The sequence below is a fragment of the Thalassophryne amazonica genome, chromosome 5, assembly GCF_902500255.1.
Source record: "Thalassophryne amazonica chromosome 5, fThaAma1.1, whole genome shotgun sequence".
In the NCBI taxonomy this organism is placed as follows: domain Eukaryota; kingdom Metazoa; phylum Chordata; class Actinopteri; order Batrachoidiformes; family Batrachoididae; genus Thalassophryne; species Thalassophryne amazonica.
The window spans coordinates 8,503,208-8,526,798 of NC_047107.1; the positions used below are offsets into that span (position 1 = coordinate 8,503,208).

At 40.8% G+C, this 23,591-nt stretch overlaps 1 protein-coding gene across 1 annotated transcript in view; it reads left to right on the forward strand.

Annotated features, from left to right (window-relative positions):
* dtx1 (deltex 1, E3 ubiquitin ligase) overlaps nucleotides 1-22,949 on the forward strand; it is a 243,094-nt gene extending 220,145 nt beyond the window's left edge. The window contains 1 exon segment of the mRNA XM_034169704.1: nucleotides 17,341-22,949. Coding sequence (XP_034025595.1) covers nucleotides 17,341-17,565 — 225 coding nt within the window. The 3' untranslated portion in view covers nucleotides 17,566-22,949.
* The last annotated feature ends 642 nt before the right edge of the window (nucleotides 22,950-23,591 follow it).

Here is a 23,591-nt window from a genome sequence, read left to right on the forward strand (position 1 = left end):
ATTTGGGGGATGAAAATTTACAGGGTGATTCCATAATTTTTTTCCTCAGAATTGAGTGATTCCATATTTTTTTCCTCTGCTTGGTCTAAAAAAGTAACCGTTACTGACTGCCACAATCTTTTTTTCTTGATTTCTTATAGTGTTTCTTAAAGCCAGAAAGTTGTCATTTGAAATGACTTTAGTTTTGTGTCATGTCTGTGATCTGCTTTTTTTCTACAAAATTAAACAACTGAATGAACATCCTCTGAGGCCGGTGATTCCATAATTTTTGCCAGGGGTTGTAGTAGTGCTATGTGACTAAAAAGATTAATCCAGGTTTTGAGTATATTTCTTATTGTTACATGGAAAACAAGGTACCAGTAGATTCAGTAGATTCTCACAAATCCAACAAGACTAAGTATTCATGATATGCACACTCTTAAGGCTATGAAATTGGGCTATTAGTAAAAAGTAGTAGTGTGGCATTCAGTCAGTGAGTTCGTCAGTTTTGTGGAACAAACAGGTGTGAATCAGGTGTCCTCTATTTAAAGCCGGGTTCACACGGCAGGATAATTAGGCCGATATCGGACCCGATCTTCCCCTTCCGACAATCTTAAGGATGCCCCCACAATCGTGATGACGTCAAAGATAATCTTATCAGATATTCCTGTCATGTGTGGTGGGTTAAGAGCGCTCTGATCTGCTCGGAAGGGCGTCAGGAGCGCTCCGATCGCAAATTGGGGATATTCAACATGTTGGGTTTTTTTGGCCCGATATCGCAGCGTGTGTTGTGTCCTCCGACCACAAACGAGCCCACAGCCTGCTGAATGTGACGTGCAGCCAATCAGAAAGCGAGGTGTCGGACGTACGGAGTGGAAAATAAAATCAAAACAGCTGTTCTGACTTACCAGAAAGTCCGGTGGTCGCACTGTCTCCACTTCTTTAAAGAACGGCTTTCCTTTTCCTTTTTTTTAATCGTTTTTCCCTCTGTTTTAAATAGTCCACGAAGTACCTCCGTTTGTTTACTCTGAAGTCACATTTAATCTCGAGAGATTTTGGCGAGATTTCCTGTCTGAACTGTAAATGTTCATGTGTTAAATCTGTTCGTGTGTAGTGTTGTTGTTATTACCATGTGGCTGAACACCACACACTGTACGACCAAACCTGTTAGATCCATGATTTTTTTATCTTCACGTGTGTGGTCTCTCAGGTTTTGGAAACCTAAAGATAATTTTAAAATCCTGTCGTGTGAACCAGGCTTAAGGATGAAGCCAGCACCTGTTGAACATGCTTTTCTCTTTGAAAGCCTGAGGAAAATGGGACGTTCAAGACATTGTTCAGAAGAACAGCGTAGTTTGATTAAAAAGTTGATTGGAGAGGGGAAAACCTATATGCAGGTGCAATAAAGTATAGGCTGTTCATCTACAATGATCTCCAATGCTTTAAAATGGGGGAAAAAACAAAACAGACACGCGTGGAAGAAAACGGAAAACAACCATCAAAATGGATAGAAGAATAACCAGAATGGCAAAGGCCATTGATCAGCTCCAGGATGATCAAAGACAGTCTGGAGTTACCTGTAAGTGCTGAGACAGTTAGAAGATGCCTGTGTGAAGCTAATTTATTTTCAAGAATCCCCCGCAAAGTCCCTCTGTTAAATAAAAGACGTGCAGAAGAGGTTACAATTTGCCAAAGAACAAATCAAATCAATTCAGTTTTATTTATATAGCGCCAAATCACAAACAGTTGCCCCAAGGCGCCTTATATTGTAAGGCAAGGCCATACAATAATTACTGAAAAACCCTAACGGTCAAAACGACCCCCTGTGAGCAAGCACTTGGCAACAGTGGGAAGGAAAAACTCCCTTTTAACAGGAAGAAACCTCCAGCAGAACCAGGCTCAGGGAGGGGCAGTCTTCTGCTGGGACTGGTTGGGGCTGAGGGAGAGAACCAGGAAAAAGACATGCTGTGGAGGGGAGCAGAGATCGATCACTAATGATTAAATGCAGAGTGGTGCATACAGAGCAAAAAGAGAAAGAAACACTCAGTGCATCATGGGAACCCCCCAGCAGTCTAAGTCTATAGCAGCATAACTAAGGGATGGTTCAGGGTCACCTGATCCAGCCCTAACTATAAGCTTTAGCAAAAAGGAAAGTTTTAAGCCTAATCTTAAAAGTAGAGAGGGTGTCTGTCTCCCTGATCTGAACTGGGAGCTGGTTCCACAGGAGAGGAGCCTGAAAGCTGAAGGCTCTGCCTCCCATTCTACTCTTACAAACCCTAGGAACTACAAGTAAGCCTGCAGTCTGAGAGCGAAGCGGTCTATTGAGGTGATATGGTACTATGAGGTCCCTAAGATAAGATGGGACCTGATTATTCAAAACCTTATAAGTAAGAAGAAGAATTTTAAATTCTATTCTAGAATTAACAGGAAGCCAATGAAGAGAGGCCAATATGGGTGAGATATGCTCTCTCCTTCTAGTCCCTGTCAGTACTCTAGCTGCAGCATTTTGAATTAACTGAAGGCTTTTCAGGGAACATTTAGGACAACCTGATAATAATGAATTACAATAGTCCAGCCTAGAGGAAATAAATGCATGAATTAGTTTTTCAGCATCACTCTGAGACAAGACCTTTCTAATTTTAGAGATATTGCGCAAATGCAAAAAAGCAGTCCTACATATTTGTTTAGTATGCGCATTGAATGACATATCCTGATCAAAAATGACTCCAAGATTTCTCACAGTATTACTAGAGGTCAGGGTAATGCTATCCAGAGTAAGGATCTGGTTAGACACCATGTTTCTAAGATTTGTGGGGCCAAGTACAATAACTTCAGTTTTATCTGAGTTTAAAAGCAGGAAATTAGAGGTCATCCATGTCTTTATGTCTGTAAGACAATCCTGCAGTTTAGCTAATTGGTGTGTGTCCTCTGGCTTCATGGATAGATAAAGCTGGGTATCATCTGCGTAACAGTGAAAATTTATGCAATGCTGTCTAATAATACTGCCTAAGGGAAACATGTATAAAGTGAATAAAATTGGTCCTAGCACAGAACCTTGTGGAACTCCATAATTAACCTTAGTCTGTGAAGAAGATTCCCCATTTACATGAACAAATTGTAATCTATTAGATAAATATGATTCAAACCACCGCAGCGCAGTGCCTTTAATACCTATGGCATGCTCTAATCTCTGTAATAAAATTTTATGGTCAACAGTATCAAAAGCAGCACTGAGGTCTAACAGAACAAGCACAGAGATGAGGCCACTGTCTGAGGCCATAAGAAGATCATTTGTAACCTTCACTAATGCTGTTTCTGTACTATGATGAATTCTAAAACCTGACTGAAACTCTTCAAATAGACCATTCCTCTGCAGATGATCAGTTAGCTGTTTTATAACTACCCTTTCAAGAATTTTTGAGAGAAAAGGAAGGTTGGAGATTGGCCTATAATTAGCTAAGATAGCTGGGTCAAGTGATGGCTTTTTAAGTAATGGTTTAATTACTGCCAGCTTAAAAGCCTGTGGTACATAGCCAACTAATAAAGATAGATTGATCAAATTTAAGATCGAAGCATTGATTAATGGTAGGGCTTCCTTGAGCAGCCTGGTAGGAATGGGGTCTAATAGACATGTTGATGGTTTGGAGGAAGTAACTAATGAAAATAAATCAGACCGAACAATCAGAGAGAAAGAGTCTAACCAAATACCGGCATCACTGAAAGCAGCCAAAGATAACGATACGTGTTTGGGATGGTTATGAGTAATTTTTTCTCTAATAGTTAAAATTTTATTAGCAAAGAAAGTCATGAAGTCATTACTAGTTAAAGTTAAATGAATACTCGGCTCAATAGAGCTCTGGCTTTTTGTCAGCCTGGCTACAGTGCTGAAAAGAAACCTGGGGTTCTTATTTTCTTCAATTAGTGATGAGTAGTAAGATGTCCTAGCTTTACGGAGGGCTTTTTTATAGAGCAACAGACTCTTTTTCCAGGCTAAGTGAAGATCTTCTAAATTAGTGAGACGCCATTTCCTCTCCAACCTTCGGGTTATCTGCTTTAAGCTGCGAGTTTGTGAGTTATACCACGGAGTCAGGCACTTCTGATTTAAAGCTCTCTTTTTCAGAGGAGCTACAGCATCCAAAGTTGTCTTCAATGAGGATGTAAAACTATTGACGAGATACTCTATCTCACTTACAGAGTTTAGGTAGCTACTCTGCACTGTGTTGGTATATGGCATTAGGGAACATAAAGAAGGAAACATATCCTTAAACCTAGTTACAGCGCTTTCTGAAAGACTTCTAGTGTAATGAAACTTATTCCCCACTGCTGGGTAGTCCATCAGAGTAAATGTAAATGTTATTAAGAAATGATCAGACAGAAGGGAGTTTTCAGGGAATACTGTTAAGTCTTCAATTTCCATACCATAAGTCAGAACAAGATCTAAGATATGATTGAAGTGGTGGGTGGACTTATTTACATTTTGAGCAAAGCCAATTGAGTCTAATAATAGATTAAATGCAGTGTTGAGGCTGTCATTCTCAGCATCTGTGTGGATGCTGAGAATGACAGCATCCACACAGATGCTTATAGTTAGGGCTGGATCAGGTGACCCTGAACCATCCCTTAGTTATGCTGCTATAGACGTAGACTGCTGGGGGGTTCCCATGATGCACTGTTTCTTTCTCTTTTTGCTCTGTATGTACCACTCTGCATTTAATCATTAGTGATCGATCTCTGCTCCCCTCCACAGCATGTCTTTTTCCTGGTTCTCTCCCTCAGCCCCAACCAGTCCCAGCAGAAGACTGCCCCTCCCTGAGCCTGGTTCTGCTGGAGGTTTCTTCCTGTTAAAAGGGAGTTTTTCCTTCCCACTGTTGCCAAGTGCTTGCTCACAGGGGGTCGTTTTGACCGTTGGGGTTTTACATAATTATTGTATGGCCTTGCCTTACAATATAAAGCGCCTTGGGGCAACTGTTTGTTGTGATTTGGCGCTATATAAAAAAAATGGATTGATTGATTGATTGATGTTAAAATCGCCCACTATAATTATCTTATCTGAGCTAAGCACTAAGTCAGACAAAAGGTCTGAAATTTCACAGAGAAACTCACAGTAACGACCAGGTGGACGATAGATAATAATAAATAAAACTGGTTTTTGGGACTTCCAATTTGGATGGACAAGACTAAGAGTCAAGCTTTCAAATGAATTAAAGCTCTGTCTGGGTTTTTGATTAATTAATAAGCTGGAATGGAAGATTGCTGCTAATCCTCCGCCTCGGCCCGTGCTACGAGCATTCTGGCAGTTAGTGTGACTCGGGGGTGTTGACTCATTTAAACTAACATATTCATCCTGCTGTAACCAGGTTTCTGTAAGGCAGAATTAATCAATATGTTGATCAATTATTATATCATTTACTAACAGGGACTTAGAAGAGAGAGACCTAATGTTTAATAGACCACATTTAACTGTTTTAGTCTGTGGTGCAGTTGAAGGTGCTATATTATTTTTCTTTTTTAATTTTATGCTTAAATAGATTTTTACTGGTTATTGGTGGTCTGGGAGCAGGCACCGTCTCTACGGGGATGGGGTAATGAGGGGATGGCAGGGGGAGAGAAGCTGCAGAGAGGTGTGTAAGACTACAACTCTGCTTCCTGGTCCCAACCCTGGATAGTCACGGTTTGGAGGATTTAAGAAAATTGGGCATATTTCTAGAAATGAGAGCTGCTCCATCCAAAGTGGGATGGATGCCGTCTCTCCTAACAAGACCAGGTTTTCCCCAGAAGCTTTGCCAATTATCTATGAAGCCCACCTCATTTTTTGGACACCACTCAGACAACCAGCAATTCAAGGAGAACATGTGGCTAAACATGTCACTCCCGGTCCAATAGGGGAGGGGCCCAGAGAAAGACATTGTTTTTGCAAAGTTACACACCGATTCAATGTTAATTTTAGTGACCTCCGATTGGCGTAACCGGGTGTCATTACTGCCGACGTGAATTACAATCTTACCAAATTTACGCTTAGCCTTAGCCAGCAGTTTCAAATTTCCTTCAATGTCGCCTGCTCTGGCCCCCGGAAGACATCAACTGAGAAATGGAGGAATATTTTGTGGACTGATGAGAGTAAAATTGTTCTTTTTGGGTCCAAGGGCCGCAGTGCGACGACCCCCAAACTCTGAATTCAAGCCACAGTTCACAGTGAAGACAGTGAAGCATGGTGGTGCAAGCATCATGATATGGGCAGGTTTCTCCTACTATTGTGTTGGGCCTATATATCGCATACCAGGTATCATGGATCAGTTTGGATATGTCAAAATACTTGAAGAGGTCATGTTGCCTTACGCTGAAGAGGACATGCCCTTGAAATGGGTGTTTCAACAAGACAGTGGGTGGCGCTAGCGAGATGGCTAGAGGATAGACGTGTTTTTCGGAGCTCCTCAGTACACAATCATTTTTTTACTTTTTAAGTAATAATTGCCAACTTTTATGACTCCAATACCTCTTTAAAAGTACTATCGTTCTTTGCCTACAATTTTTTGCATCCGTCTGATACAGTGAAATGCCGGGAAAAGGAAAAAGTCAACAGCGACAGGCAGATGCTACAGCTGCTTCTAATGCTAATGAGGGGGAAGTTAGCAAAAACTTTGGACGTGGAGGACGAATTGCCGCTTATGTGGCAAAAAATAGAAAGGAGCATCCTCCGGTCTATTAACGCTCGTTTCAACGAATTTAGAGTGAAACTTGAAAGTCTTTTCACTGAACAGGAGTCTCTTAAGAAAAGAGTAGAAGTGGAGGACCAGGCAGCAGACCATGAGCAGCGCATCCATGCAGTGGAAACTGCACTTGAATACGTGCAAAACCAAAACAAAACACTGCGATCCAAGCTTTCAGATCTGGAGTCACGCTTGAGACGCAATAATATCAAGATCATTGGAATCCCAGAACAAGAAGAAAAGGGGAGACCGACTGACTTTGTGACACATCTGATTCCAAAACTTCTTGGAGCTGAAAACTTTGATAAGCCCCCAGTTATCGACCGGGCACACTGCATGTACAGGGCTGATGATAACAAACCTCGCACTATCACTGCCCGGGTCCACTTTGCACAAGACAAAGAGATCATACGCATTGGAAGACAACGCACTCTAGAATACGGCGGTAAGAGAATCTTCATTTTCCCCAACTACTCATCAGATGTCATGGAGCAGCGACGGGGCTTCAAGGAAGTGCTGCAGGTGCTCCGAGAGAAAAAGGTCCAGCACTCTCTCCGCTTCCCGGCACGGCTTCACATCTCTCATCAAGTGTTCACCAACCCTGTGGAGGCCAAGACTTTTGTAGGCAACGAACTCTAACCAGCCATCTCGGTACCCTAATATTGTTTCAAAACTGTTTAATTTGGAGAAAATGAGGACTGTGTTAATAAGTAAACATTGATGCTGGCATATGAATAATATTATGTGTTTTTGAGGTGTTTTTTTTTTTTTTTTTTTTTTCTTTTAGGAAGAATCGCTTTAATTGCGTTTTTCTTTTGGCCTGCGGCCCCAAGTACATATGAGGGCAGCTCAGCTTCATTTGGGGAAACTATGGGTGGGGGTTTTGTTTTGTTCTATTATTTGTTTGTCAATGCCAGACAAGCATAATCCTTTAAATTTTCTAGCCTTGGTCTCCTGGAATATACGGGGCTTGCACATTTGAAATCATTGAAGGCTGACATAATGTTTCTGCAGGAGACTCATGTCAAAAATACACAACATATTAAGTTTAAATCCAACTGGATCTCGCAAATATATCATTCACCATTTACATTGAAAGCCAGAGGTGTGGCAGTTCTCTTTCGGAAATCAGTGCCTTTCAGGTTTCAATCCAGCATAACAGATCCTAATGGTTGATTTATCATTGTCACTGGGCAAATAAATAAATTTCCTGTGACCTTGGTTAATCTATATGGACCAAACTCTGATGACCCGGCCTTTTTTCGTAATGTTTTTAACAAAATTCCTGATAAAGATACAAGTTATTTAATGATTGGTGGAGATTTTGTTATCTTGATCCCTACTTGGATAGTTTTTCCACTGCAACCCCACCCAATATTATTTCAGTACAGACTTTGAAAAACTTAATTGAATCACAAAGAGTAGTAGATATTTGGCAGCTTCAACATCCTACCAGCCATGGCTATTCTTTTTATTCCAATGTCCACAAATCGTATACACGTATTGATTATTTTCTAATAGATTCTAGATTAATATCGAACATTGAAAGCAGCAAGTATCACAATATAATAATTTCTGATCACAGCCCTGTCAACATTACTCTCAAACTTTCTCTTCCTCAGCGAACATATTCTTGGCGATTCAACCCAAGGTTGCTTGCGGATTCTAAATTCAACACATATATTAATGAGCAAATTTCTTTATTTCTCAAGACCAACGATAACGATGAAGTTAATGATTCAACATTGTGGAAAACACTGAAGAATTATATCAGAGACCAAATAATTTCCTTTGAGGCGAGATATAACAAAGATAGGTGTGGCCGTCTGCAGGAAATTGATGAAGAGTTAAAAACTGCAGATGAGAATTATAAGAAATCTAAATTACAATCAGACTATAACAACATTCTTAAATTGCAATATGAATATAATACCATACTGGGAGACCAAGTTGGCAAAACTATGCTGAAATTAAGACAGAAAAATTTTGAACCGGGGGAAAAGCCTCACAAATTGTTGGCAAGACAACTGAAAGGAGAACAGGCAAAGCAGGCCATCTATAAGGTCAAGTCCAAAACAGGAGCTATGTTGACAGATTTACAAGACATTAATGAACGTTTTAGGGAATTTTATTCTGACATCTATTCATCCAAAACAAGGGCATCTCCGGATGATCTAAACAAGTTTTTTGAGTCTTTGCCTCTTCCACAGTTGGATAAATCTTCAAGGGAATGCTTGGACTCAGATTTTAGTTCAGCTGAGATTCTTGAAGCTATAAAGGCATTCCCCTCTGGAAGGGCCCCTGGGCCAGATGGATATGGCCCTGAATTCTATAAAGCATTTTGTGTTAAACTGGTCCCCCTGCTACTAAGAATGATACGCAATACTTTTGCACACAAACTGCTCCCGTTGTCTCTATGTGATGCTAACATATGTGTTCTTTTAAAAAAGGGAAAAGATGATACAGATCTAGGGAATTATTGGCCAATTGCCCTACTGAATAATGACTTGAAAATTATAACTAAGGTGTTGGCCACGCGGCTAAGTAAATGTATTTCGCACATCATACACCCTGATCAAACAGGGTTTATCCCTGGTAGGTATTCTTTTTGTAATGTCCGTAAAATTCTTAATATTCTATATAATAATCACAAAAACTATAATGAAGCCGCCATACTTTCTTTAGATGCCCACAAAGCATTTGACACCATAGAGTGGCCTTACCTATTTCAAGCACTGAAAAGGTTTTCTGTTGGTGACAGGTTTATTGAGTGGGTCAAAATTTTGTATACTCACCCTAGATCTTCTATCATTACAAATGGGACTACATCCGTCCCCTTTTCCTTGGGAAGGGGAGTGCGACAAGGGGATCCTCTGTCCCCTTTATTGTTTGATTTGGCGCTGGAGCCCCTAGCTGTTGGGATACGTGAAAATCCGAATATCAAGGGCATTACAATAGGGTCAGTAGAAACGTGTTACTTTGTACGCAGATGACCTTTTGATATGTGTAGCCAATGCAAACACATCCACTCCTGCACTGCTAGAATATGTAGATTTGTTTGGAAGGATTTCTGGGTACACAATAAATTGGGGGAAGAGTGAATTCATGCCACTGGGAGATGGTTTGCCACAATTATTTTTAGACAGTACCGTTCAGTGTGGCAAGTGATCACTTTAACTATCTAGGTTTGAAATTGACAAAGGATATCGAAAAAATTGGAAATCATCATTATGCCATTTGTTTGGGGTTATAAATCTCATAGGTTATCTAAAGCTCACATTCAAAAATCAACAGATGATGGTGGCCTTGGACTACAAATTTTTAAACACTATTATTGGGCAGCAAATTCCAGAGCACTCACGTATTGGAAACGAGCAGACCTGATGGTAGAGAGTGAGCAGAGCGACCTCATTCCTTTGTGGGTTAAATTGGAAGTTTCTGGTGTTGAGAATATTTCTCTCTGTTCTTTCCTGTATTCAAACCCAGCTCTTGATGAATCATGTGAGAAAAATATCATTTTGAAAAATTTGCTGTGCATATTACAACAAATAAAAAATGGGAATCAGCTACCTAAAACTCTATTTATACCCCAATTTGCCAAAATCCACAATTTAGTTCTGGGCAATTAGATACAACCTTTGTGATTTGGAAAAAAAAGGGTATTGTATCACTAGCCGATTTATATATTGATAATTATTTTGCTTTCTTTGATCAATTGCATGATAAATATAACATTTCCAATTCACATTTCTTTCGTTACCTTCAAATTCAGCATTACGTCAAACAGACATTTGAACGCTATGAGTCTGCCCCACCTTCCCATTAATTTTATGATAATCTTCGGCTCAGCCCTGATTCTAAACATCTTATCTCTAAATTTGTATATTGTTTTACCACCCCAGTTTCCACAGAACATTTACATTAGGCATGGACTGAGGATCTAAATTCTGACATTTCTGCCGAACTTTGGTAGAATCCGTTGGTGCAGATCCATTCGTGTTCCATTAATAGTCGTTATCGACTTAATCAATTCAAGGGGATATACAGATTGCATTATTCTAAAACAAAATTGCACAAAATCTTCCCCACAGTGTCTCCACAGTGTGATAAATGTTCCTGTGTGCAAGGAACACTTGCTCATCTTTTCTGGTTCTGTCCACAATTATTTTCTTATTGGTCTGCAATTTTTAGTTGGTTTTCAAAGTGTTACTCCAGAGACATTACACCGGACTGCAACATAGCAATACTTGTTCTACATGTACTACATGATGTTCTACACAGGATCTGGGACTCACAACAGACATCTGGCAAATGCTGAGTCTTGGGATGGTGATGGCTAAAAAGCTTATTTTGTTAAACTAGAAGTCCACAACACCACCAAATTTTGAACACTGGCTCCGTGAAATGGTGTCTGTTATCCAAATGGAGTGTGTGTGATTAGACAGTATGAACCAAAAACAGAAACATGAGAGAACTTGGGTACCATTTCTTGCTCAATGTCATGTCATAAGCTGATTCTACTTCTGTATTTTATATCAATGTAATTTGCTCTATAATTATTGACAGTTGCCTTTGTCTTGTCTGGCAGTCTGTATTTTGTTGTTGTTGTTTTTTTTTATTTAAAAAATGAAAACTTAAAGATAATATGAGAAAAAAATTGGCAGAAAGCAAAAAAAAAAGACAATGACCCCAAGCACACTAGTAAACAAGCAAAATCTTGGTTCCAAACCAACAAAATGACTGCCTCGCAGATGTGAAGAAATCATAAAACTGTGGTTATACAGCTAAATACTACTTTAGTGATTCACAGGATTGCTAAAAAAAAAAAAAGCAGTTTGAACTTAATAGTTTTGAGTTTGTAGCGTCAACAGTAGATGCTACTGGAATCACCGGCCTCGGAGGATGTTCATTCAGTTGTTTAATTTTGTAGAAAAAAAGCAGATCACAGACATGACACAAAACTAAAGTCATTTCAAATGGCAACTTTCTGGCTTTAAGAAACACTATAAGAAATCAGGAAAAAAAATTGTGGCAGTCAGTAACGGTTACTTTTTTAGACCAAGCAGAGGAAAAAATATGGACTCACTCACTTCTGAGGAATAAATTATGGAATCACCCTGTAAATTTTCATCCCCAAACTAACACCTGCATCAAATCAGATGTGCTCGTTAGTCTGCATCTAAAAAGGAGTGATCACACCTTGGAGAACTGTTGCACCAAGTGGACTGACATGAATCATGGCTCCAACACGAGAGATGTCAATTGAAACAAAGGAGAGGATTATCAAACTCTTAAAAGAGGGTAAATCATCACGCAATGTTGCAAAAGATGTTGGTTGTTCACAGTCAGCTGTGTCTAAACTCTGGACCAAATACAAACAACATGGGAAGGTTGTTAAAGGCAAGCATACTGGTAGACCAAGGAAGACATCAAAGCGTCAAGACAGAAAACTTAAAGCAATATGTCTCAAAAATCGAAAATGCACAACAAAACAAATGAGGAATGAATGGGAGGAAACTGGAGTCAACGTCTGTGACCGAACTGTAAGAAACCACCTAAAGGAAATGGGATTTACATACAGAAAAGCTAAATGAAAGCCATCATTAACACCTAAACAGAAAAAAACAAGGTTACAATGGGCTAAGGAAAAGCAATCGTGGACTGTGGATGACTGGATGAAAGTCATATTCAGTGATGAATCTCGAATCTGCATTGGGCAGGGTGATGATGCTGGAACTTTTGTTTTGGTGCCTTTCCAATGAGATTTATAAAGATGACTGCCTGAAGAGAACATGTAAATTTCCACAGTCATTGATGATATGGGGCTGCATGTCAGGTAAAGGCACTGGGGAGATGGCTGTCATTACATCATCAATAAATGCACAAGTTTACGTTGATATTTTGGACACTTTTCTTATCCCATCAATTGAAAGGATGTTTGGGATGATGAAATCATTTTAATGCATCTTGCCATAAAGCAAAAACTGTGAAAACATTCCTTGCAAAAAGACACATAGGGTCAATGTCATGGCCTGCAAATAGTCCGGATCTTAATCCAATTGAAAATCTTTGGTGGAAGTTGAAGAAAATGGTCCATGACAAGGCTCCAACCTGCAAAGCTGATCTGGCAACAGCAATCAGAGAAAGTTGGAGCCAGATTGATGAAGAGTACTGTCACTCATTAAGTCCATGCCTCAGAGACTGCAAGCTGTTATAAAAGCCAGAGGTGGTGCAACAAAATACTAGTGATGTGTTGGAGTGTTCTTTTGTTTTTCATGATTCCATAATTTTTTCCTCAGAATTGAGTGAGTCCATATTTTTTTCCCCTCTGCTTGGTCTAAAAAAGTAACCGTTACTGACTGCCACAATTTTTTTTTCCTGATTTCTTATAGTGTTTCTTAAAGCCAGAAAGTTGCCATTTGAAATGACTTTAGTTTTGTGTCATGTCTGTGATCTGCTTTTTTCCTACAAAATTAAACAACTGAATGAACATCCGCCGAGGCCGGTGATTCCATAATTTTTGCCAGGGGTTGTATTATTGTGAACACCCCCTTTTCTACTTTTTTTTTTTTTTTACTAATAGCCCAATTTCATAGCCTTAAGAGTGTGCATATCATGAATGCTTGATCTTGTTGGATTTGTGAGAATCTAAGGAATCTATTGGTACCTTGTTTCCCATGTAACAATAAGAAATATACTCAAAACCTGGATTAATCTTTTTAGTCACATAGCACTACTATTATTCTGAACACTACTGTATCTTAAAGACCTCCTCACTCCCCACACACCCTCCCGTTCCCTCTGTTCATACAACACTAATCTTCTCTGTCCCCCTCACACCAAACCTCACAACATGGGAGACAGGGCCTTCTGTTCAGCTGCTCCTCATATTTGGAACTCCCTCCCTGACCATCTGAGGGCTCCACAGACTGTGGAAGCTTTTAAAAAAGCCTCAAGACATATCTGTTTAGACAGACCTATCACACATCTCAATAATTTCAAACTGTTGCATCTTAGTCAATCAATCAATCAATCAATCAATTAATTTTATTTATATAGCGCCAAATCACAACAAACAGTTGCCCCAAGGCGCTTTATACTGTAAGGCAAGGCCATACAATAATTACGTAAAAACCCCAACGGTCAAAACGACCCCGTGAGCAAGCACTTGGCGACAGTGGGAAGGAAAAACTCCCTTTTAACAGGAAGAAACCTCCAGCAGAACCAGGCTCAGGGAGGGGCAGTCTTCTGCTGGGACTGGTTGGGGCTGAGGGAGAGAACCAGGAAAAAGACATGCTGTGGAGGGGAGCAGAGATCGATCACTAATGATTAAATGCAGAGTGGTGCATACAGAGCAAAAAGAGAAAGAAACACTCAGTGCATCATGGGAACCCCCCAGCAGTCTAAGTCTATAGCAGCATAACTAAGGGATGGTTCAGGGTCACCTGATCCAGCCCTAACTATAAGCTTTAGCAAAAAGGAAAGTTTTAAGCCTAATCTTAAAAGTAGAGAGGGTGTCTGTCTCCCTGATCTGAATTGGGAGCTGGTTCCACAGGAGAGGAGCCTGAAAGCTGAAGGCTCTGCCTCCCATTCTACTCTTACAAACCCTAGGAACTACAAGTAAGCCTGCAGTCTGAGAGCGAAGCGGTCTATTGAGGTGATATGGTACTATGAGGTCCCTAAGATAAGATGGGACCTGATTATTCAAAACCTTATAAGTAAGAAGAAGAATTTTAAATTCTATTCTAGAATTAACAGGAAGCCAATGAAGAGAAGCCAATATGGGTGAGATATGCTCTCTCCTTCTAGTCCCCGCTAGTACTCTAGCTGCAGCATTTTGAATTAACTGAAGGCTTTCATGGGAACTTTTAGGACAACCTGATAATAATGAATTACAATAGTCCAGCCTAGAGGAAATAAATGCATGAATTAGTTTTTCAGCATCATTCTGAGACAAGACCTTTCTAATTTTAGAGATATTGCGTAAATGCAAAAAAGCAGTCCTACATATTTGTTTAATATGCGCTTTGAATGACATATCCTGATCAAAAATGACTCCAAGATTTCTCACAGTATTACTAGAGATCAGGGTAATGCCATCCAGAGTAAGGATCTGGTTAGACACCATGTTTCTAAGATTTGTGGGGCCAAGTACAATAACTTCAGTTTTATCTGAGTTTAAAAGCAGGAAAATAGAGGTCATCCATGTCTTTATGTCTGTAAGACAATCCTGAAGTTTAGCTAATTGGTGTGTGTCCTCTGGCTTCATAGATAGATAAAGCTGGGTATCATCTGCGTAACAATGAAAATTTAAGCAATGCCGTCTAATAATACTGCCTAAGGGAAGCATGTATAAAGTGAATAAAATTGGTCCTGGCACAGAACCTTGTGGAACTCCATAATTAACTTCAGTCTGTGAAGAAGATTCCCCATTTACATGAACAAATTGTAATCTATTAGATAAATATTATTCAAACCACCGCAGCGCAGTGCCTTTAATACCTATGACATGCTCTAATCTCTGTAATAAAATTTTATGGTCAACAGTATCAAAAGCAGCACTGAGGTCTAACAGAACAAGCACAGAGATGAGTCCACTGTCTGAGGCCATAAGAAGATCATTTGTAACCTTCACTAATGCTGTTTCTGTACTATGATGAATTCTAAAACCTGACTGAAACTCTTCAAATAGACCATTCCTCTGCAGATGATCAGTTAGCTGTTTTACAACTACCCTTTCAAGAATTTTTGAGAGAAAAGGAAGGTTGGAGATTGTCCTATAATTAGCTAAGATAGCTGGGTCAAGTGATGGCTTTTTAAGTAATGGTTTAATTACTGCCACCTTAAAAGCCTGTGGTACATAGCCAACTAATAAAGATAGATTGATCATATTTAAGATCGAAGCATTAAATAATGGTAGAGCTTCCTTGAGCAGCCTGGTAGGAATGGGGTCTAATAGACATGTTGATGGTTTGGATGAAGTAACTAATGAAAATAACTCAGACAGAACAATCTGAGAGAAAGCGTCTAACCAAATACCGGCATCACTGAAAGCAGCCAAAGATAACGATACGTCTTTGGGATGGTTATGAGTAATTTTTTCTCTAATAGTTAAAATTTTATTAGCAAAGAAAGTCATGAAGTCATTACTAGTTAAAGTTAAAGGAATACTCGGCTCAATAGAGCTCTGACTCTTTGTCACCCTGGCTACAGTGCTGAAAAGAAACCTGGGTTCTTATTTTCTTCAATTAGTGATGAGTAGTAAGATGTCCTAGCTTTACGGAGGGCTTTTTTATAGAGCAACAGACTCTTTTTCCAGGCTAAGTGAAGATCTTCTAAATTAGTGAGACGCCATTTCCTCTCCAAATTTTTATTAATTTTATTAATAAAATTTTTTATTCTATTTTATTTTAGTTTGATACTATTCTGCTGACTGTTTTCATCTTAAAATTCACTGTCTTTATTATTTTGTTTATCTTTGGTTTTATTTTTTTATTATTTTTGTTCCCTGTACCACTTTTGAGATTTTTATTCATGAAAGGTGCATTATAAATTAAATGTATTATTATTATTACTATTATTATCATGACATTGTTTAACGTGATGTTGTTGAACATCACATTACACTCATTTTGTGTAAAATAATCAGTTCTATTCATGAATGTTTATTTTGTCTTATGAGTGAAATATTGATCTAATCACATAAACTTGAAAATGCCAGAAGTGTCTAACTGTGGAAAACTGAAAGGATGATGTCATCTCCCCGCCTCTATAACATGTTAACAGTGTCATTTTATAGTGTCATTTAGCATATTATTATTTTTTTTGGTGGGGCAAAGTGCTGGCATCCTCCAGCTGAAATACTCACCCAGAGCAGACAAACACTGAGAGACTTCTTTAAAAAATCCTTAAGTAACTTCCATCATAAGGAATTAACGCATTTCCAAACGTTATCTTCCAAAACAAGGGTGTCATGTGGAAAACAGTTTTCATCTGTGATGATGAATTCTGGCAACAGGTCAGATTAAAATACTTTATTTAATCCATGAGCCGGCTTCTAAAGTTTTAGCTTTCGTTGTTAGCTCCACGTCGTCTTCTCCATTTTTTGTGGAAGTGTTACAGTGCTACATACAGGCCTGGCATATGTACTACAGCATTTTCACGCGGTTTCACAGGATCTGTGATAACTGGAGGGATTATATTTCCCAGCTGGTCTAGGAATGCCTCAGTATCACCCAGGAGGAGTTAGAGGACTCGGCTGAGGATGGGGAAGTGTGGGATGAGCTACTTGGTCTACTGCCACAGTGACCTGGATAAGTATCAGATAAAGAATGAATAAAATGTAATTCCTAAATGATCCATGTGATATTTTTGGGAAAGCCTTTGAACTGAAGCTGAAAGTCGATGTTACAACATCTGGGATGTTTTTTTAACTCTGTAACAGAAGCAATGTGACTAACATTTTCACTGTCCAAATACTTATGGACGTGCATGTCTGTGTGTGTTGATCTGTAAACATCGTGTTTTCTTTAATAATCTCAGGTGCCTGATGTTTAATCTGAGATGGACTGAATTCTTTAGGTCTTGAAGTTGTCGTTAAGTCTTGTCCCGTGACAGGTCCTAAGACTTTCCTCTCTGATTTCTGTGAGTCCAGGTCCTCAAGCTGCTGATCACGGCTTGGGACAGACGCCTCATCTTCACCATTGGCACCTCCAGCACCACGGGCGAGTCGGACACGGTGGTGTGGAACGAGATTCACCACAAGACAGAATTTGGCTCCAACCTGACGGGCCACGGCTACCCCGACCCAAAGTACTTGGACAACGTGCTGACAGAGCTGTCAGCGCAGGGGGTCGGCGAGGACAACCTGAAGGACTGAAAGCTGTCTCATCTGGTAGAAAGGAACTCCACCCACAATGCCCTGCCCTCTCCAAGAGGACAGGGCCGCATCCTGAAGGTCAGCGTGCAGCCGGCGCCTCTTGACGGCCCACAAACTGAAGGATCCTGCAGGAAGAGCAGTGAAAACCCAAAAGGGTTCGGTTTTCTTATTTGGACATTTTTAGGTCTTCCCTCTGAGAAGTCGTGAACAAACTGTGAGGAGACACAGTCGGGTTTCTGTCCTGATGACATGAGCTTCAAATGAACCATTCGAAAGTCTAAACTGATCTGGTAACTTTCTCCAAAATGGTCCAAAATTATTTATTTTTTCAAAGTGTGACACTGGTCAACATTTTTTTTTTCTTGCATGGACTTTGAGAACTGATTGAGGGTAATTTTGGGGTGTTGAATCAGAATCTGAGCTGAGATTTCCTCTATCATGCTCATTCACTCACGACTTTCACGCCACTAATCGCACAAAAGCAGCTTCAAAAGCAGAGTTTTTAAACCAGGTTCACAAAATGTGAACAAGAGCCATAATATCATTTATGGCACTGAAGAGGTGAGTGAGACTGCAGCTTTTGCTTCAGTGTTTGATATAAGAAATATGTTTTTATATCTCAAAAACGTGATGTGATTGGCAAAAACTAACAGCAGATTCGGTTTCAGCGCCCTCAAATTACCCAAAAATCCCAGTGATCAGCGCTGGCTGAGAATAAGACGCTGGGACAGAAATCTAATAAATGTCTATGAAACAACAGCATCAGCTACAGTGTCAGATCAGCGCCAAAACCACACTTGTGTAAAAAATGCTTTTGGGCGTATTATATTATTTCACACGCGTAGATATTAACTGCGCGATAAGTGTTTCTCACCAATTTCAACTTCAGTTGCAGTAGAGCCTTAAAAAATTGCAACTAATTTGTTGCCATTATGAGAAAGAAAGGTTTTTTGTTTGTTTGTTTGTTTTTGTATCTGGACCACGTCAGTGGAGCTTTGAAGGAACCTTAAAGGAGTTTTTGATGACATCAAGTGGGGAAGTTTTATATTGCAGCTGGACGCCAATGTGCTCTCTGGACTGGATTTTCCAGAGTTTGTACAGATAAGATGGGTTCAACTAACACCAAGAAACTACCAACTTTGAGCAGAAGACAAACTCCAAGTACAACCAAAAAAAACAAAAGTTTTTTTCTGCAGAGGTTCAGGCTGTTTGTCTGGAAGGTCTCACGGGGCATTGTATCCTATTAGATTCACGTCACCCACACAACTTTTAATAAATGGAGGGACCTTATTCTGGGTGGGATTATCACTGACCTGGAGTTGGTGGCTTTTTTGTTTGTCTTTTTTATCCTATTGGTGGACAGGTAAGCAAACTTTATTGAAAAGCTTGTAACATTATGAATCTGGTTTTGACAGCACAAACTGGGTTAACTTTAGCTTGCCTGCTAGCACCAGTCAGTTGCTAACCGACCGTGTTTTACGATCACTAGTCCAAACAAATGATGTTCGAGTGTCTCAGTCGAACAGGTGCATCAAAAGTTGCATGCGAATTGGTTTGATCAGCACTTATCAATTACTTTATCAGCTACCTTCTATGCCCAACCACTTTGCAGGTGTTAAACAAATCCATTTTATCTGTAATAACTTTGTTGTCTCTGCTACAAATGAAAATCTGAAAAACACATTGCGCATACAGCTTCTGTCGACTCTGACTGGCTGTTGGATGGACTGCAGCATGAAACCTTACCACTAGATGTCATCAAAAACTCCTTCACAAAATGTGAAGTAGGGTCAGGAAGGCCATCCAGTGTAAAACTTGTGCCAAATCAGCAGATCCACCTTGGTGGTCCTCTGTGGTGACCCTCTTTTGTAAAGAGGGATTTTAACTACGTGATCGCCCTCACCAGCGGACTACAGGTCTTGTGTGACCGTGACCACCCTTGCTGGGGGCCTACAGGCCTCATGCGACCGTCACCGCCCTCGCTGATGGACTGAAGGTGTCGTGTGACCGTGACTGCCCTCACCATGGGTCGACGGGTCTCGTGCGACCATGACCGCCCTCACCGTGGGCCTACAGGTCTCATGCGACCGTGACTGCCCTTGCTGATGGACTGCAGGTTACATGTGCCTGTGACCACCCTCACCAGGGGCCTACAGGTCTCATGTGACCGTGACCACCCTCACTGAGGGCCTACAGGTCTAGTGCAACCGTGACCGCCCTCACCGGCAGACAACAGGTCTCGTGCGACCGTGACCACCCTTGCTGATGGACTGCAGGTCGCATGTGCCCGTGACCACCCTCAACAGGAGCCTACAGGTCTCGTGCGACCGTGACAGCCCTCACCGGCGGACTACAGGTCTCGTGCGACCGTGACTGCCCTCACCAGTGGTCACGTGTGAGTACTGATTTGTTGGTTTCACTTTAGGTTGTCTGCTGTGATCTTGACCTTTCACCTTGACTTCAACAGGTGCAAAGCACATCATTGTCAGAAAAATGCAAATGTTGATCGAAGCTTCTCTGGGAACTGGTTTATTTATTTATTTTGGCTCTTGTCTCTTCCCCGACACTGATGTTGTGCCTCTGAGCTAAAGAAAATGCTGCATAATTGTGTAAGTGGAGTATTTAAACCGTGTTGGGACTCATGTCCCAGTCTGAGCTGAAGCTGGAGGGGAATCGTCGTCTTCCATTGCACTCTGATTCAACACTTTTGTTGAATTAAGTGTTTGAATTTTAAGGACAGATATCTTTTTTCCCCAAGTTGATATACGTTTTGCAATGATTTGTAGGTGTCAGCTACCTTTAGCTTGAGTCATCGGTCGTTTATTTTTATACTCTTCTGTGTAGAATGTGTAAAGATGGCGAGTGTCACACTCGCTCGTCAACATGAACACATCATGTCTGGCAAAGTCACTTTGTCGGCTCATCAGGGACTGTCGAGATGTTGCGACACCGTGCCGACGTCTGCTGTGGTTATTGTCCAGCTGATCGTGTGCCGCTGATCCTCTGTGGGGTTCCAGTAAATCCAGTAAGTGTGAGTGAAGTGATGGAGATGGACAGATGTGTTGTTTCTCTTTAACACAGCGAAAAGTGCTGTCGTCACCCATTGATCAGTCTGTAGCTGAGGCAGCGTTCAATCACCATGCTTTCATTTCAATGAAGCAACACATCAGCCTGCTGTGGTTTACACCGCACTGAGGTCCACAATTATTGGGACAAGCCATTCCTTTTTCTTAGATATGTGTTTATCTCCCAGACAGAAGGTTAACTGCCACCTGTCCCACATTCTGTGGTGACCCCAAGCAAAACACTGGAACAGCCAAAAAAAACTAAAAACTAAAACAATGTAAATTTGAAGTGTTTGGAACATGTTTTGTTTGTTTGCTTTTTTAGGTGTTGTGACATTTTACACAGTGACAGCTGCCAACAACTATTTTCTGTGTAAAGATTTAGTGGCTGAATAGTGTCCTTTGCATAGAATGAAGCAGCACTCCCTCTGTGCTATCAGCTTTTCTGCCTTCACTTTAGATTATCAGTCTGGCCACGTCTACATGTTTAGTGCATGAGGTTTCCATGTGCGCATGTTTGGTGTGAGGTTGCCTTTAAAAAAGTTGCTGTATCCCCATTTTTAAGGAGCACTGCATCTCTGTTGAAAAATTGTAAATCAGATTTCAGCAACTTTTCCAGAAATGCATTTAAAAATTAAATTTAGGGACTAAAGAACAAGAACATGGTTGGACTAGAATGCACATACCTCTGACTTTTCTCACAGAGAGCTGTTAAAGGGCTCCAACTACCTTCTGCTCAATGCTGAGGGAGGGGCTGAAGGGGGAGCGTTGTTCATGTCCCAAAGTTTTGCATAAGTATGACATCGAGTGGCAGAAAAAAATCATTCATAGCACCTTCAGATAGTTGCCGGAAACACTCAAATCCATGAGTGGCCTTTTCTTAGTGGGATCCCGCAAGGGTAGATTTAGTTTTGGTGGTGAACAATGAAGTCGCTTCTATCCCACACAGCTAACTTTATTTTTACAAATTTTTCTTCTGATCTGAAGGGAATCTGTACACCTTGAAGCCCTTGTTGTGTCTATTTGTGCCTCCAAATGCGCAACAACCCGGCAAACGCTATTGTGAACCCAAAATGGTACCATGAGTCATGTGACCAAGTTTTTTTTCCCCAACTCGTCACTACTCTCTGAATAAAGGGACTCTAGTCTGTGATTCCATCCATCCTGAAATCAGGGTTGCTTTCATTCAGATCACAATCAAAATGGCTGCAAAAACATGAAGTTCTGTTTTCAGCAGCAGGATCCAAGTGCAGGAGTCGGGATTGAACCTGTGCTCTCTGAGTGCTGTCTCCTTCCCGTGATGCTTTTATTCATCACTTTTACTTGAGAAGAAACAAAGGCAGGTGTCTTAGTAATTTTGGACTTCACTGCGGTTCCTTAAACTGGACGTTGCGGCGCTGAGGGTGGCGGCCTGTTCACGTCTCAGTCCGCCTCTGGAGCTCTGGACCAATCAGGGAACATCCCACATTCGTGACAGAAATCCAGATGTGTGTGATTCGTTGTGTTCGTGGCTCGATGTCCACTTTTCAGGTGTGCACACAGTTGTGGCAGCGAACGCGTGATGATCAGAAACACTGATTCATGAAGAGAGACGGTTTTTATGCAATTTAACATTTTTGAGATCTTATTACGTCGTATGTGTGTCGCAGCAAAAGTCATTTCTGAAGAAGAAACTATTTGTTTTCAGCGATTATCCACACTTTAGATACGAGAAATGACTTTGATTTGTAATAGATTTTCTTCAGGTGAATGTTGTTGCTCTCTCAGGATTCATTCCTGTGGAGATGCAGAGTGGAAGTGGGATAAGAAGGCGTGGCTGAGTCCTGGTGGCGTATGAAGTAATTCCTGTAGTACTCTTACCGCAAACTGTACTGCTAACGTTTTGTGTGAATGTGCACCGAGTTGTTGGTTCATGTTCTCCTTAAAGTGCACATGAACCAAACTGCACGCAGCTTTTGCTTTACGGAAACATTGTTGCTCCTTTGGAGTTCCGGCTCCTAGTGGTCAGCACTGTGTACTGCAGCATACTGCGGGTGGTTAGATTAGTGCTCGCGCTCGTCAAACATCTGAAGGTTTTGTATTTTAAGTGCTGTTTTTAATCACCCCATGATGGTGTGGTTCATGTCTCCAGCATCGTCTGCATATTGTTATTTAAAGTGGTGCCGAAACGATAAAGTTGGCGCACACATCGCAGAGACGTTGATTGAACTTTAAAGGGCTTCTTAACGATCGGTCTGTTGCATTGTGATCACCCTGTTGCATGTTTGTGTGTTTCCTGTGGCAAAATAAATGTGCCCTCCACAGGGGTCAATTGTTTGACCTTTTGTCATGTGGTTTGTCCCAATCAGAATGTACGGTGGCTGTGAAGTGCAAAACATAACATTCCAACACAACAAAAGCCAAAACAGCATCATTTGGAATGTGTATTTACAAATCAAAAAACGTCATTAAGTTTTGGAAAATCTGTTCATAAATCGGGGAAAAAAGGCAATATTTCGGAAAAGATTTTTTTTTTTTTTTACAAATGCGTGGATGAGTCTGTCAGATCCCGTTATTTTTTTTAGATACACGCTCACCCTCCGATGAGTGTGTTTGTGTACTAAAACCAGCTCTCCGTCTCTGGGGTCCGACCTTCGTGTCTCCACGGGTATTACCCGGCAGGGCTGCACAAAGGCTGTTCAAGCTGGTGGCGAGGAGATTCGTCTAGCCGCTCACTGCCTCCATCCGGACGTCCACCCCGCTGAACCTGATCTCGCACGCCGGTCGAATAGCCTTCTCTGGAACCAGGATACGAACCGGCCACGCCCGTTAACGGCAGCTCTCCTCTTATGGATCAGGGCTCTTGGAATGTTGCTAGATTTTGAATTTAGTGACTCGTATAGCAAGTCCCCAGGATGCGTTAATTTCATTAAAAACCAGACTAACCTTTTAGAGCACTTTTTGATGTTGTACACCCAATAA